At 36.8% G+C, this 15,734-nt stretch overlaps 2 protein-coding genes across 2 annotated transcripts in view; one reads left to right on the top strand and one right to left on the bottom strand.

The window, feature by feature from the left end:
• The first annotated feature begins 104 nt into the window (after positions 1–104).
• LOC144965390 (uncharacterized) lies at positions 105–2,685 on the top strand. The gene has a single exon (XM_078900686.1). It carries the CDS (start codon positions 200–202, stop codon positions 1,118–1,120), a length of 921 nt encoding a protein of 306 aa, XP_078756812.1. The 5' UTR covers positions 105–199; the 3' UTR covers positions 1,121–2,685.
• Positions 2,686–13,182: 10,497 nt separating this feature from the next.
• Positions 13,183–15,734, bottom strand: part of LOC144965389 (uncharacterized) — a 15,174-nt gene continuing 12,622 nt past the window's right edge. Inside the window, exon 2 of the mRNA XM_078900685.1 lies at positions 13,183–15,734. This exon is cut by the window's right edge and continues 1,639 nt beyond it. The gene's annotated coding sequence lies outside the window, so the exon portion shown is untranslated.

The following is a 15,734-nucleotide window of genomic DNA, read 5'->3' as shown; positions in this document are numbered from 1 at the left end:
GGTTTATTTGTTGAATCAAGTTAGGAACAACAAAGATATACTGAAAGGAGCTCTTGAAATCATTCTCAAAAGAAAAGAGTTCTAAACTTCCTTTTTTCACTTTATGTAACGTAAACATTGAGTACTGAGCGGTGCATCAATGGCAAATAACCACTTGTTTTGTTGATTTCGTTTTACAAAGGATCGAGTGTCCTCAACTATGCAAAAACTCTATAAAATATATGATGGATTAACATTATCCAAAATTCAATATGTTTTCAATCGTCGGCTACATTACCTAGTGGAGCTTCCGAGCTGTCTCAGTCTCCAGTCTCAACAAGGACAAGGAGGGTCTTTAACTTTAAATGCCAGGTCAACTTTAGTTATAACTCCTTTCATTTCCACATTCTCATCTCGATCAAGATGTGATAAAAGACATTTCAATTCCTCTTCATGTTCTTTTCAGCCACTCAGAAACCACTATGAAATCTTGAAGATAAACCGAACAGCTACAACAGAAGAAATAAGGGAAGCGTTTCTGAAACTTACTAAAGAACATCACCCTGACATCAATTCAGGTGATCCTAAAGAGAACCATATCAAATTTGTTGCTATCAACGAAGCCTACACAGTTTTAAGTAAACCATCATTAAGACACGATTATGATTTGACTCTCCAAGTTAGGAATCATCTTCGTCAACAAGCACGCCGGCCATATGGGTACCAAACTGACACTCCTTACTATCACTACCACCGAAATCGAAGTCATGTTGACTGGGAGGGTACGTCATCTTCATCATTTCAAGAAGGTGACAAATTTCGAAGTGGAAAAAGACTCCATCACTTGCTCATGAATTTCTTTTCATTGACTGCAGTATTTACCATTGGATGCATCACATTGATATTGGGATGTAAAGAATATATACTTCCTGCACTGCCAAGAAAACATATACTAGGTAAAGAAAGTGACTTGAGTAACCATGAGTTTATCATGACATCAGTGTATGAAGGTCAAACTGTGTTATATTACGCTGTGCCAGATGATGATAAGCCAGATGCTTTTAAAATTCGTGCTTTCTTGAAGAAGGAAGTGGAGGGAGAACCTAATGAATATATATTGGAAGAGCTTATTCGAGTTTAATTATTTGTATTAATAAAATATAATGAAACCCCGATAAAGCCAACACCTCGGACCAGAAATTTTGGGTGAAGCAAGGTTGACTATATCCATTATTAATAGAATAAAGGACAGAAAATATGGATCCAACAAGAGGTTTTGACTTTAAGCAGAAGTTGACTTGATACTGATTCCATTTCATTTCCGACCAAGGTAAAGGAAGCAAGCACTGGCATTGACTTTTGTCTGTTCTCTTCAGTGTTCAGCACATTGTGGTTGTTAAACATCTCCACACCTTCAGGACTTGGAGATATTCTATCTCTGAATATTTTATTCCCATTGTACACGCTGATGATTCTATAAAGTTTTTTTCTAAATACAGCATCAGCAATGATATTGTTGCCACGATCATATTTTGATATCTGATCCTGTTTGCTTGTGATAAGGGTTTGTTTGGGTTTTTTTTTTGTTTTTTTTTTTTGTTTATTTTAAAAAAGTTTTTTTGTTTTTTAATTCAATGCTTCAAACACTTTATTCCATGTCAATGTCAATTGAGGCATTTACATTTGAGTTAAAGTTAAAGTTAAAGAACTTAGTTCATGGGTGTGTTTTAAATTTAACAAGACTACTAAAGAGTTGAATGTTTAGGCCCATTTTATCTTTGACAATCACATTATAATTAATAAATTAAAAAAAAAAATTTTTTTAATGTTATCAAATTTTCTTTGAGTGCTGATGTGACCTAAAAATGTGTTGCACGTGTCCAAAAAAAGTAAATACAGTGCAACCCCTGGATGATGACATTGCCTGGGACCAGACAATATGTCGTTATCCAGGTGTGTCGTTATTCCAGGGTTTTCAAGATGGCGGAAAAGGGGGCATGGTGAACCCCATAATACATAACAGTATGATTCATGTTTCAGTGTCCCAACAATGTTAGAATGTGTATTTCTCCTGTTTACAAATTATTACAAATGTATATTACTGTAGTTACACTTTCACTCTCCAATGTGAAATGTCATTGTTTTGATCGTAAACAGTGCTTGAACGCCATTAATAAAACCAAGAGAGAGAGAGAAAGAGAGAGAGAGAGAGAGAGAGAGAAGAAATGAAAGCGGATGATAGCGAGATAAAGAGAGGAAAATACAAAGGAAGAGACAGGTGGAGGGATAGAAGAAATGAAAATATGACAGAGAGAGAGAGAGAAGAGAATATGTGAGAGAAAGAGAAATGCAGAGAGGAAAAACAGAGAGAGAGAGAGAGAGAGTTAGAGAAGAGAGTATGTGAGAGAAAGAGAAATACAGAGGGAAAGAAAGACAGACAGAGCGAGAGAGAGAGAGAAAGAGAGTGTGTGAAGAAATGAAAGCGGATGGTAGCGAGATAAGGAGAGGAAAATACAAAGGAAGAGACAGGTGGAGGGAGAGAATAAATTAGAGATAAAAGGGAGAAAATAGAGAGAGAGAGAGAGAGAGAGAGAGAGGAGAGTATGTGAGAGAAAGAGAAATACGGAGGGAAAGAAAAACAGAGAGAGAGAGAGAGAGAGTGGGGGGGGGGGGGGAAGAGAGAGAGAAGAGAGTATGTGAAAGAAAGAGAAATACAGAGGGAAAGAAAGACTGAGCGAGAGAGAAAGAGAGAGTGAGAGAGGAGAGTATGTGAGAGAAAGAGAAATACGGAGGGAAAGAAAAACAGAGAGAGAGAGAGTGGGGGGGGGGGGGGGGGAGAGAGAGAGAGAGAGAAGAGAGAATGTGAGAGTAAGAGAAATACAGAGGGAAAGAAAGACAGACAGAGCGAGAGAGAGAGAGAGAGAAAGAGAGTGTGTGAAGAAATGAAAACGGACGATAGCGAGATAAAGAGAGGAAAATACAAAGGAAGAGACATGTGGAGGGAGAGAAGAAATTAGAGATAAAAGGGGGAAAATATGAGAGAGAGAGAGAGAGAGAGAGAGAGAGAGAGAGAGAGAGAGAGAGAGAGAGAGAGAGAGAGAGAGAATAATATGCTTTTCTTCTACTCATACTCATAACGATGCTTACGTTTTAACCGTCGTTAAAAAAAGTGAAGACGTGAAGGACTGAACACTCCGATTTTGTAATTCCAGTTAATTACATAGATAACATGGGCGCACACAAAAAGCCACGGAAGCAGTGACATATATAGGTCACTGTACTGTAATAACAATGCGATTTATGGGAGGGCAATAACCTTGAATTTAATACATATAAAATTACGGTGACAAATATAAACAACGGCCTTTTCGTCACTTGCCCTTTATGTATTGCACGCCTACCTCATTTGCATAAGCACTGAAGGTCGGCTAGACACTTTTTAAGAATACGACCTGAAGGACGAATAGATACTCCGCAAGAAAATCAAGTACCAATATGATAATATCGTACAAGAACACAGATGCTCACATTTAGTTTTTATTTTAATTAAAACCCATTCTTTACTACATTGTGTTTTAATTTTATTATTATTATTATTATTATTATTATTATTATTATTATTATTATTATTATTATTATTATTATTATTATTATTATTATTTCATTACAACACAGCAATCACATTTCTCATCATCATTAATTATAATTATATATATGCAATCATATCACCAGACTATTATTTACTTAATTCAGTCAAAGAGATTCACCGAATTTCTGTTGTAAAAAGCTTTATCTGACTTTTTCTTTCTTTTTGTGAAATTCTGCATCCAAATATAGCAAATTATCACAAATTTTGCCAACATATTTTAAATATTTTAAAACTTTTTTTTCTTCTTTTCTTTAAAAGAAAGGGGGGGGGGGGGGGGGGGGGGGGGGGGGGGGGGATGAGAGGGGAAGGGGGAACGATCATGTCAGGGATGTTGTGATTTGTATGATATTAAGTTTGAATTGTTTGAAGTGAATGTCTTTCATAACAACATATTCTTGCATTTGTTTTATGTAAGAATAAATAATTACAATATTGAACTTGCGTTTAGTTCTCATATTTTGGTCTGTGGAATCTGAGTGTGTCTCTATGATGCAATACTGTGTGAGTAGCCAATGGACGCCATGCTTGTCATTCAGTATGGAATCACGTTTTTTACTGTACAATGATACTGTCCCAACCTGACACGGCGGTTTTTTTGCAAAAATAAATCCCAAATTTTGCAAGCTATAAACAGCAAAATTTGCAAAAAGTTGCGATTAATTTTTCTAAAAACCCATAATTCGTTCATGAAAGAGAAAGGTATTTGTTTGTTTTTAAGGGTTTCATGGCGCTTGCAACAAATGTAAGGTCATATCAGCGCCAGTAAAAAGGAAGAAAATGGGATCTAGTAAGAAGTTCTAGAATTACAATTAAAGTTACCCAAGAAAAAGGAAGCGCACGCTATCAGTGTACTTATTTTGAGATTATCTGTTTCATCCTGACACAAGCACAGGTCCCCCAGTGTCAGTAATGATAATGAAAATTTGTCTAAAAGGAGGAAAATCTACCGGCCCGTCAGTCAAACCCAAATCTAATGCAAATATAACATAGTTATTCATAGTTATTTAATATATTATTAGTCCTAAAGCACTTCTGATCATTAGACACATCCTGACCTTTTGCAAATATAATTTAATGAATTGTCATTTCCAATTAAACATTTTAGAGGCATATTATAATGTCGCCCACTATATCAAGTGATTATGATAAACTTTTGGCCAAAAGACCAGGAGGTATTTGTTTTTACATAACAAACCCGGTTAGTGTCTGTAGTATTAGTATTATTGCAACCTTGTGATGATGCAGGAGCTTATAAATAAGAATTTTTAATTAATTGCAAAACATATTCCATCAACAAACCAAATTTAAATTACTAATTAGCCTTTAAACAATCATTTCTTAAATCGATCAGCCTAACTTATTATCTCTCTATTACCAAATGATATCTATAAATATAATATGAAGATAGAAGGGTGGCTGAGAGAGAAATATGGATATGAAAGAGAGAGAGAGAGAGAGAGAGAGAGAGAGAGAGAGAGAGAGAGAGAGAGAGAGAGAGAGAGAATTGATGAATTTATTTTTAAAAAATTGTTCTATAATTAGACACAAGTTGTATTGAATACTATTAACAAATTCAGAACAATCAAACAAAATCAAAACAAAAAATCAAAAAGGAAGAAAAAAAAAGACAGGCTTATAAAACTGATAAAATCGCCAAATGTACTATCATGCTACAACTACATACATCTAAAAGGTACATAAATATTTACACCCATTCGCTCCATCCCCTTGCCTTTCGATCATCTTCTCATCCATGACCAAATGATATCTATAAATATAATATGAAGATAGAAGGGTGGCTGAGAGAGAAATATGGATATGAAAGAGAGAGAGAGAGAGAGAGAGAGAGAGAGAAAGAGAGAGAGAATTGATGAATTTATTTTTTAAAAATTGTTCTATAATTAGACACAAGTTGTATTGAATACTATTAACAAATTCAGAACAATCAAACAAAAACAAAACAAAAAATCAAAAAGGAAGAAAAAAAAGACAGGCTTATAAAACTGATAAAATCGCCAAATGTACTATCATGCTACATCTAAAAGGTACATAAATATTTGCACCCATTTGCTCCATCCCCTTGCCTTTCGATCATCTTCTCATCCATGGCCACCATGTGTCGTGTGCTACTTTTGACATTTGGCGCCAGTGTGTCTAGACTAACGTCATAAATAAAGGAGTAAATGATAACGTGAAGTTGAATGTATGCTTCAATTTAATTACAAAAACAGATCAAATTAACGTTTCGGGTTTCCCCTTTATCAACAAAACAGGATGAATGAAACACCACAGATGAATGAGATGATGTGATAGTGGCGTAGTTAAGATGAGCTTCGAGACTTCGAGCAGCAACATTTACACTAAATAAAGGAGTGTCACCAAAATTGTCATGAACTACCACTTAGCAGAAAATGTTTGACATGACAAACACAGCGGAACAATTATGAAAAAATCCGCGGAAGATTATCACCACTGGTCCCCACGAAATTTTTATTTAAATTCTTTTTTTTTTTTTTTTTTTTTGGCAAAATCTCGAAAATTTGCAAAAAATTGCAAATTTTGCGGCCGCAATGCAAATCAGCGATTTTTTGCCATTTTTTGCGGCCGCAAGCGATGCAAAAAAACTGCCATGACAACCCAACCTCTCATATACTCATATTGGGCAGGTAGGTACTTGCTGTGTCTTCTGTCCCCCTGTATCTATTTTTCAATTGCTTTCTGTCTTTGTCTTGGAATGAGATTACTTGATTTTGTCCTGACCCTGGCAGGAGTCCTTGGCTGGGAGGGAAACAGTCGAATGTATAGTTATAGTTTTGGGAGTTGATAATTGTTTTCCTTTTAAATTATCTCTCTGTTATAAACTGTTATATTTGGGTTGGTGGTGAGACATATTACGGATATATTGTTGTTTGAAACTACTTCTGTTTCCTGTCTTCTCTGTCCTTTTTACTCCTTTGAGTGCTTTTAAGCCCAGATTTACATTCAATCTTATGATCACTATCTAATCAAATTGATCACATCTTTAAATTATCCGCACATCTTCCTTTTTACTGGAAATGACCTGCAAAAGTCACAACATCACACCCATAAAACAAACAGAACCGAACAACTGTTACCTTTTACTGGTTGCCCCTCTCAGTTATTGGGCTGGGGGGGGGGGGGGGGGGGGGGTGTGCATATTACCATAATATTATGTCCGAAATTAACTCAAATGTATTGGTTTACATCGTTTAGCCCGAATAAGGTCAAAGGGAGTGGTTATACTTTTTAGGCTATATAATACGTCCTTGATTTCATGTACCACCGCATTGGTCACAGTAATCAAGTGTAAAATTAAAATATTTATTATGTTATTGTTATATATTTTGCATGTAGACGTATACAGTATTTTATAAAACAAACAGAAATAACATGATTTTTGGATAAATCTTAATTATAGCACAAACGATAGTATGCTAAGTCCTTCATTTCAATGCTTTATGTCGACACTTCTTTGCTGATATTATGATATAGTATGTGAAACTTGCCGCTTACGATATTACGTGAAATCAACGACTATACAATTATAGTCAGATTTTTTTTATTAATGGCGCGTTTTTTCCGGTTTTTCTCAGCTGTCCCTCTATCAAAAGTTGTAAATATTTGTGTCAACCTCTGACTCAATTTGTCATAACTGAATCTAGATTGTGGACCGTATTGATGCCTTATTAAAAAAGTTTTCCTCTTTAAGACCTATAAAAAACTACTTTAGAACAGCTGACATTCATAAAATTAGATATTTTACATTGTAAAAAATGAAAACAAGTTACGCACCACAAAGTATGAATGAATTCATCCTATTTCCAAAAATGTTGTGCTGACGTAATGATTATGAGTTCACGTCATACTTCTTTCCAAATAATAACAATTCGCTTTAAGTGTTATAAACATACCACTTATGTAGTTTGTATTAAATTTTGAATTTATTATTTATGGCATATTATCTACATCATGTCGCAATTACCAACATCATGTCGCAATTACCAAAGACTGATATGAAACACGGGAACCTTTTCAGAGGAAGACCGATCACAACACTCCCTGTGATCCTAAACAAAAACCTCACAACACTTGGACAAAGCATTAGTCTCACAACGGCAGGGGACCTTGAAAATCTGAGAACCCTAGCAGAGGACCGGCAATATTGGAGACACCTCACACAGGAAATACTGGAAACAGCCAAGGCGACCCGATCTTTCGGTCGAGACGCGAAAGGCATCTAAGTCAAGTCAAGTCAAGATATGAAATCTCTTGCTTTAAATCATTTCAAATAGTGATTGTATACTCAATATTGTCAAATTAACAAATACTGTTAATATAACTTCGACATTTTTTTTGTCTATGCATGAACGTTTCATAGGGCCTTTAAAGGTTTTAAAAACATATTAGTATTAGGCTCTTAAACAACACGATACGGTACGGAATCTCTATTGGTTCCACTCTCGTAAAGCTGCGAAAAGAAACCTTCTTGTATCTATCGATAAGTCATTAATTTAAAGAGGACGGCAATGGTTTTGGAATTTCACAATCAACCATGAGAAGATCGTTATCGAAATACGACAGAGATATACCAGTGTAGAACGACGTGGCAGGAAGAGGATCATAGATAACTTTGATATATGGATATCATCCAAAGATGTATGGGTGCGTAAATATACATCAGAAAAAATAATGGACGTCTGATTATTCAAGCAGAAAAAGGAGTAGGCCCTATATGGGTTCTGGACAGAGAATCATTGTTAGGGCGGTGATGATACTGGATATTTAAAAGGATGCCATGCCATTTTTTCTTCTCTGCATCATCTGGAATATTATTCTGGAGTCAATGCAAAGGCGTTTTAAGACTTGACTAAATATCGTTTGCTGCCCTCCATTGAAGCACCCAGCTGTATTGTATTGGACAACGCTACCATTCGTTGGCCCTTGGTCACTTTAAGGCTCCAACTTTAGCAAATATAAAAGCTGACATGATTTCATGGTTTCAATCAGCAGACAGTACTACATATTCTATACTCGTTAGTAAAAAAAACCCAAAAGAAATGAACCAGAAACAGCTTTCAAAGCAGACTGTCTAACCAGGGAGTTCTGACACGAGGTTGTGCGACTGCCCCCATATCACTGTGAGCGCAATCCAATCGAGGTCATTGGGCCTAAGTAGAGGGAAACATTGAGAGGAGGAACACCAAATTTTCGCTCACCGACGAGGCAATAAATAATAAAGAGTAGACTGAGAAAAGGCATCCCTCAACCTTCGCAAACTAGAGGAAAATTACATTTCATTGGATAGAGTGATGCTCGGAATCTTTCTGTAGTTTCATTTCTCCTTTTCATCATCCTCGTCATCAGACTGTGCTGATTGATGTGTCCAAAATTTCTTGGTTATTGTTGTAGTTGTTGTTGTTGTTATTGTTGAACACATATTTGTTGAGACACTGGCTAATAATTGATGAATTTTTACTTTTGACCAGTCTACACAAATTTATGTAATCCTCTTTGGCATAAACACAAGCTATTTCTCAAACTTTTGCAATCAAAATTATATTGGAAGCGCGTTATGTTCATTTTCGTTTGTATTCACCAGTAATGTGTAGATGTTATAAAATGTAGATGTCTGATAGTTAACAATTGCCATTTGTTCCTTCATATTCAGATGCTGCACGTATATCGTTTTAGCTTCAATTAACCGAACACTCCAGTTTAACGAATTCCTTCAAAATGGATATGCGGAAAATTAATAATTTTGATAATGTAAATCTTCTATGAGTTCCGATCCTCACCTGATTTTGATATAGCTGTAATAAACGAAATTCTTTCCTATTGTTTTAAAAATTCATGAAAAAATATTTTTTTTATTAAGACAAATTGATTCAGAGGTTCATACAAATTTTTGCAGCTATGCATTGGGGGGTAGCTGAGAAAAAGAAGAAAAACACGCGCCATCTGACTATAGTATGTAACCTGAGTGCATAATGTCTGTCCCTATTTTGAAATAGACACCTTTGGTTTGCCAAGCCTTAATTGTAGTCTTTTACCGTGAGAGAGACAGTGAAATTTAATTTTTCCAATTTTTCTCTTGAGAAATGAGATTTTGATGCTGCTGCTGCTGCTGCTGCTGCTATTGTTGTTGCTGTTGTTGTTCTTGAGGTGGTGTTTTGTTGCTGTAAAGCGTAAATTTTAAATGAGCGTATATTAACCACCACCTGAATGCCTGCTTTTCAATGTTTAATATGGACCCCGTAAGGGCATCGGTGTGAAACTTGATGGACTCATACTGGGCACATCGGAAAGTTACATCTCTAGATGTGGTCCTTTCCTATTGTTTTAAAATTCATGAAAAAATATTCTTTTATTAAGACAAATTAATTCAGAGGTTCATACAATATTGCGCCATGGTGGGCGGGGATGTAACCCCTGTATGTTCTATCGCCCCTACCGTGCTTTTAATTCCTTTACCAAATTCCTATTTGTCCTAGTTGGAATGAGATCACTTTGTTTTGTCCTGGACCTGGCAGGAGTCTTTGCTTGAGAGGAAAACACGTTTTTTATGAGTTTTTGAAGATGATTTTTCCCCCCTTGTAAATCACTTCCCTGTTGTACTTACAAACTTACGACGTTCAAAGAAAAATATTGACGTTTAAACATTTCAGTGTTTTCCTCTTTATGGGGTCTTGTGCTTGTGTCTCGAACTATGAGATAATATCAAACTAAGCACGTTGATATTTGATAGTTTGCTCTTGGAATACTTAAGTTTCCTATTTATAACAGTAACAGTCCTCTCTACCTTAATTTTTATTTGGCGCTATTAATAGTTAAATCTAAAAGTATCTCAGTTTCTTTTTACTTTTTTAACTGCTGCTGAGATGACCTAAAATTGTAAAATCTTTTTAGTTAAAAAAATACAAAACAAACACACACACACATTACACACACACACACACACACACTGTTTCATAAACACATATTTTCATATCTTAATCTTACCCCAGTGCCTGCTCTCTAATTTGTACATTTGTACACAGAACAGTACATTCCAACAAAACAGCTGTAACTCTACCACAACGTTTCACAAAACAACACTGTATATTCACAAGAAATTATCATAGCAGTAAATTCACAATTCCAACACACAGAACCAACATTATATGAAAACAGTTTCTTCCCAAGAACTATCAAGGAATGGAACTTTCTCCCACCAGAAATCCTAGATATTACCAACAGCAACAAATTTGATCAACTATTAAACATGACTCGTTTAAACATTTATCTTTCTTCAACTCAATAACACAAGAATGGAGAAAGTCGCCACATAATTGTATAAAATCTGCAGTGATAGGTAATTCGCCTTTTGCACTCCCTCGTGGATGTCCTACCTTGTCATTGGTGGGCAAGCTTGAGGCATAATCATATCGGGGGCAAAGGACTGTCATGAGACCGTCCCGGATGTCGGGTCTATACTATAGCGGGCCCCCTGAACGGCCCGCCCTTATATGTGACTAATAGAGATCCAATTCGGTGCCCGAATGGCCTCGGGCTCCACACTACTATGTTCTAATGATTTTATGCCCATGAAACAGATTCATCAATGGCGAAGCGGTCGGCCGACTAGCCAAATACTACCGCGTTCGTGTCGTCAGCACGTTCGAGAAATAAGCGAACGTCCCAACACACTTGAAAATGCGACAGTAGGGTTAGCGACCTGACTCACATATTGTCCCTCAATATCGAGGGCCAGAGAATGGCAAAATATGAGCTTTTGTCAAAGCTGCTGGCCGTCCATAGCGTTGATATCCTCCTATTACAGGAGACCCATCTTTATTCAGGCGCGCAATCTTCTCGATTCCAGATCCCAGGCTATACGGTGGTCTAGCGAGAGGACACTTCGAGGCTCAAAGGGGAGTTAGCGTTTACTCTAAAGAGCCTTCGAAGGTACTGGTCATCGAGAGCGCAAGGGAGTGAATAGAATGTTCGTGGAAGTAGGTGGACTGTATTTGCACAATATCTACAAACCACCTAGAGCGACTTGGACTACACCACAGACTACCTGTGTTATCTATGGACTACACCATCGGTACCGGTGGTTAGCCATCCTTCCATCTATCTGGGGGACTTTAATAGTCACCGCCACGAATGGGGCTACCCAGACTGCAATGAGGCAGGTAGACAACTCTACTTATGGGTTGACTGTAACGGTCTACACCTAGTGTACGATCCTACACCCGTAATAAGAAGGATTATACTCCTGACCTCACCCTCGTCCTGAAGGGAGCGAACGGTGAACCGCTGCAAGTGAAACAGACAGTCCTCGGCGACTTCCCGCCACTTTCCGGTTCTTGTCACATTGGGGTGAAAATTCCGAGGGTGTAGTCTCTCCCACTCTGCAGATGGAACTTCAAGGTTGGAATTCAGAACTAACTGGGTGGAATTCAGTTCCTATGTCGAGCAGGTTTGCCCTGCTTATCTTCCAAAGCCCGAGAACATAACCAGATTTAACAGGCTGCTGTAAAGAGCGCTCACCGCTCCATTCCACGGGGCAAACGGAAATTTTGTACCTCATGCTGGACGGAAGAGTCGGGAAAGCTGTACAAGGAGTACCAGCAGACATCGTTGGCGGCTCTGTGTTGATGGAAACGGTGATTATGCTGGAATGTAAAATGATAAACGGAAAGGACATAAACTGAGCTTTGTTTTGTTATCTTTGTCAATTTCAAATCTCTTATAGTTTTGAAACACAAGAGCCGCGTCAGGACTTTTCAGTTTACCCTTATACAAGTACAAGGCTTATTAATATTAATAGGGCACGCAGCCTGGTCTCAGTCCAGTTTATATGTATGTCAGATAATTTGTTGCTGTTTCCGACGGTGTTAGTAAAATTTTGGTATGTATTAGTATTAGCTTTACTTTAAACATGTTCTCGCTCGGGGTGTCATGTGCCCTCTTTATTTGCAGGAGCTGCCTCTGTGGCTCTGTCGAACTTTCGATGGCTATCAGAAGACGACAGAGTTTATAGAAAACTGTCATCACCATTCCGCGCACTGCCCTATGTTGCGTAAAATCTGGTCTGTACCGCCTCAGCTTCTTCTAAGACCAGTTCATTTCTTAGTTTTACATTAAGTGCATTTGATATTACTTACATGATGGCAATAGTCAGAATTTTTGCTCTATGGTGAAAGGACTGTAATCCCTTACCAGTTGTTTAATCACTGTCTCGAGTGTTGTGTGCCATCTTCATCTCCCCTGGCGCTTTTAGGAACTAGAACTAAAACTGCTCGAGTGTCGTTTAACAATTAACCCACTGTCACAATTTTACTTCCGCCAGTGAATGGAAACATTGTTGTGGTGCTTCTTATCATCGGAACTGAATGATTCCAATTCCAAGCCGCACAAATTTGTAACAACACCACCAGATTAAAGGTAGAAGACGGCTGTTGTTATACACCCTCACCCCGCTCTTCGCTAGTACTTGTAGGCTGAGGCGGTCACTTTTTCTGCTTTATATAATTAAGAATGAACAGGGATTTTTTGTTTGTGATATAGGACTTAAATTTATTTTTGCAGATTTGCATTATCATGGGAATTTAGTAATCAAGGTTAACAACAATTGATACACAACTTGACTAGATAGCACACAATATAGCACATTATTATGGCTTTAGTTTATCAGCATGTAATTTATTGCAATCAATTTTAACACATTACATTGATATTTTATCATAGGCAAAAGTACATTACTTTGTGATCGGCATGTTGAAGTGAGTCAAAGTTGAAGTGTTTATAGCATTAAGTTGCATATTAAGTGTCCTCGTTTGAGAATAGTCATGGTTCGAACTAACTTGAAGTCTAGTGTCTGGAAATTTAGAGTGGTCAATGCTCGGGATTCAGCAAGACCGAACAAAGAATGAGAAAGACAAAAATTTTTTTTAAAAATGGAACACAAATGTTTTATCTAATATTTACAGCTATGACATTGAGTCAAGCTTATACGGGTAAACACGAGAAATCTATAACAGGAGGAGAAAACAAGAAAATACTAATATACGAGTGGTAACAAATGCAATATGAAAAGAGAGAAAAGGGGCGGAAGGGGGGGGGGGGGTCATTGATTAATTAAATATTAATGAGAAAAAAAATAAAGGATGAGGCACAATGTCACCTTGCAATTTAATATAGGCACTATCTTTATTATGGTGTAACATTTTATGTGAAAGACACAAGAAAAAATTAAAATGGTTCTCTCTTAAACCTCAATTTTGAAAACTAGGCCTCTAGAGGAATACTGTTATACACTTACAAAACACTTCATTCCATTTTGTGCAAATTTCAAAGACCTCTCAAGTTTAAAGTTAATACTTTTTTTTCTAGGGTGGAGGCCATCGCAAGCTTGTCACATAGATATGATGTAAAAGATTTCAGGCCAAATTAGGAAATGTGTGTTTTGTCAATGCACGGGGGACCGGAGAACTGTTTATTAGTAGTTAGTAGTGTGGCGTTACACGACAAGATGACCAATAACTTAGTCACCCTTACCTCCAGAATGAAACAGCTACTCATTAGTAAATCGAAGGTGAATCAAAAATATGTAAAGAAAAATTAACTAGCTCGAAAGCTTGACCAAGTTTAGTTTTTTACGCGATGAAAAAACGGGAGTTTTAATCATAACGCCATCTCGCCGATTACAGTTCAGTATCTAAATGACAACCAATAAGCAACTCCAAAATTGATCCAAGCAATGTTTCGTTAAGAATCGTATGGAATGTATTGAAAATGGTTTTAACAATCCGGCCTTGCCGTAATATGTAATTTACATGTTTCCTGACGCGAACTTAAAATCAAGGCCCGGTGGAGAGGGTCCTTTATAATATTTTGACGATGGGATCCCGTCCCGCTTTCAGATTGTCAACAATTATTTGTCATTGTCTTTATTACTAGAAAAACTTTCTCACTTGGACAATTTTTGAGTTTACTCGATTGATCATACATATATATATTTTAGAAAGCGCTAATAATTATGCAAAAAGGTGGGCAACCTTCACTACCCCTCCCTCTTTTGGCGTTCTTGAGCAAACCGGACATTTTATGAGTGGAACATTAAATATATAATAGTTCATTGTATCGAGCGAGGAAATAAAATAGGCTTAGATGACAGAAGTCGATTTCAGATAAAGGGAAAGAAAAAGGAAGGGAAACTGGGGGGGGGGGGGGGGGGGGGGATAGACAGGAAAGAGATAGGAGAAACAAAGAAAAGGTGGAGAGAGAGATAGATAGAGAGAGAGAGAGAGAGAGAGAGAGAGAGAGATAGAGAGAGAGAGAGAGAGAGAGAGAGAGGGGGGGGATAAATGATTCATTTTTACCCTTAACATATTAAGTAAAAAATACATATTATAATCGGTCAAAAATTAAAATCAATGTAAATTGGCAGTAAATATCTATCAATATTTAATATTAATATTAATCTATATTGCACTCTTGTTAATTTCATGGCCCGATGCCGATGTACACATCTGATAACCCAAATGGTTATGGGACTGATCGTAATAGCTATCCTATTGCTATTGTAGCACTGCCGATTCCGATTGTTTCGCTTTGCATGTCTGTGATTGTTATGTTTGTTGATAAATAAACGTGCATTTTTGCTTTTTATTTTAGTCGAGTTCTCGTTAATAATATTGCATTTAAATGTTGCATAGCCAAGGTTCATTCGCATGCTCTTCGAGCTTTGTAATATCTTTCTTTTCAGGATAGACAAAATAGAATTAACTTTAAGTACCCTTCACAAAGAATTATTAAGCACTTGTGGAATATTATTTGGACAAAGACATTGCACATTAATACTCATCATCACTTGTTAAATCATAAAACTTAAAGGAAACGTGGCCTTTACATCCTTAAATATGATACTATGATATGATATGGTATGGCTATCTGTGGATTTAAATGACCCTTAACATGTAAAAAATCCTAAACATCACGCTAGAAATTGAGTCATCTCAATTCAACGACATTTGGGGCAACCAATTTCTGACCAAAATGAACAAATAATACGTTTTGTCAGCGTGAGAAAGAATATTTC

This window comes from Berghia stephanieae, chromosome 2 (genome assembly GCF_034508935.2).
Source record: "Berghia stephanieae isolate SIO BIC M18660-M18661 chromosome 2, UCSD_Bste_1.3, whole genome shotgun sequence".
NCBI lineage: Eukaryota > Metazoa > Mollusca > Gastropoda > Nudibranchia > Aeolidiidae > Berghia > Berghia stephanieae.
This window is presented reverse-complemented; position numbering and strand designations above follow the sequence as displayed.

Excerpts from the sequence above, each read along its gene's own strand:
- LOC144965390 (XM_078900686.1), top strand. The coding sequence starts at position 200 with ATGCAAAAACTCTATAAAATATATGATGGATTAACATTATCCAAAATT.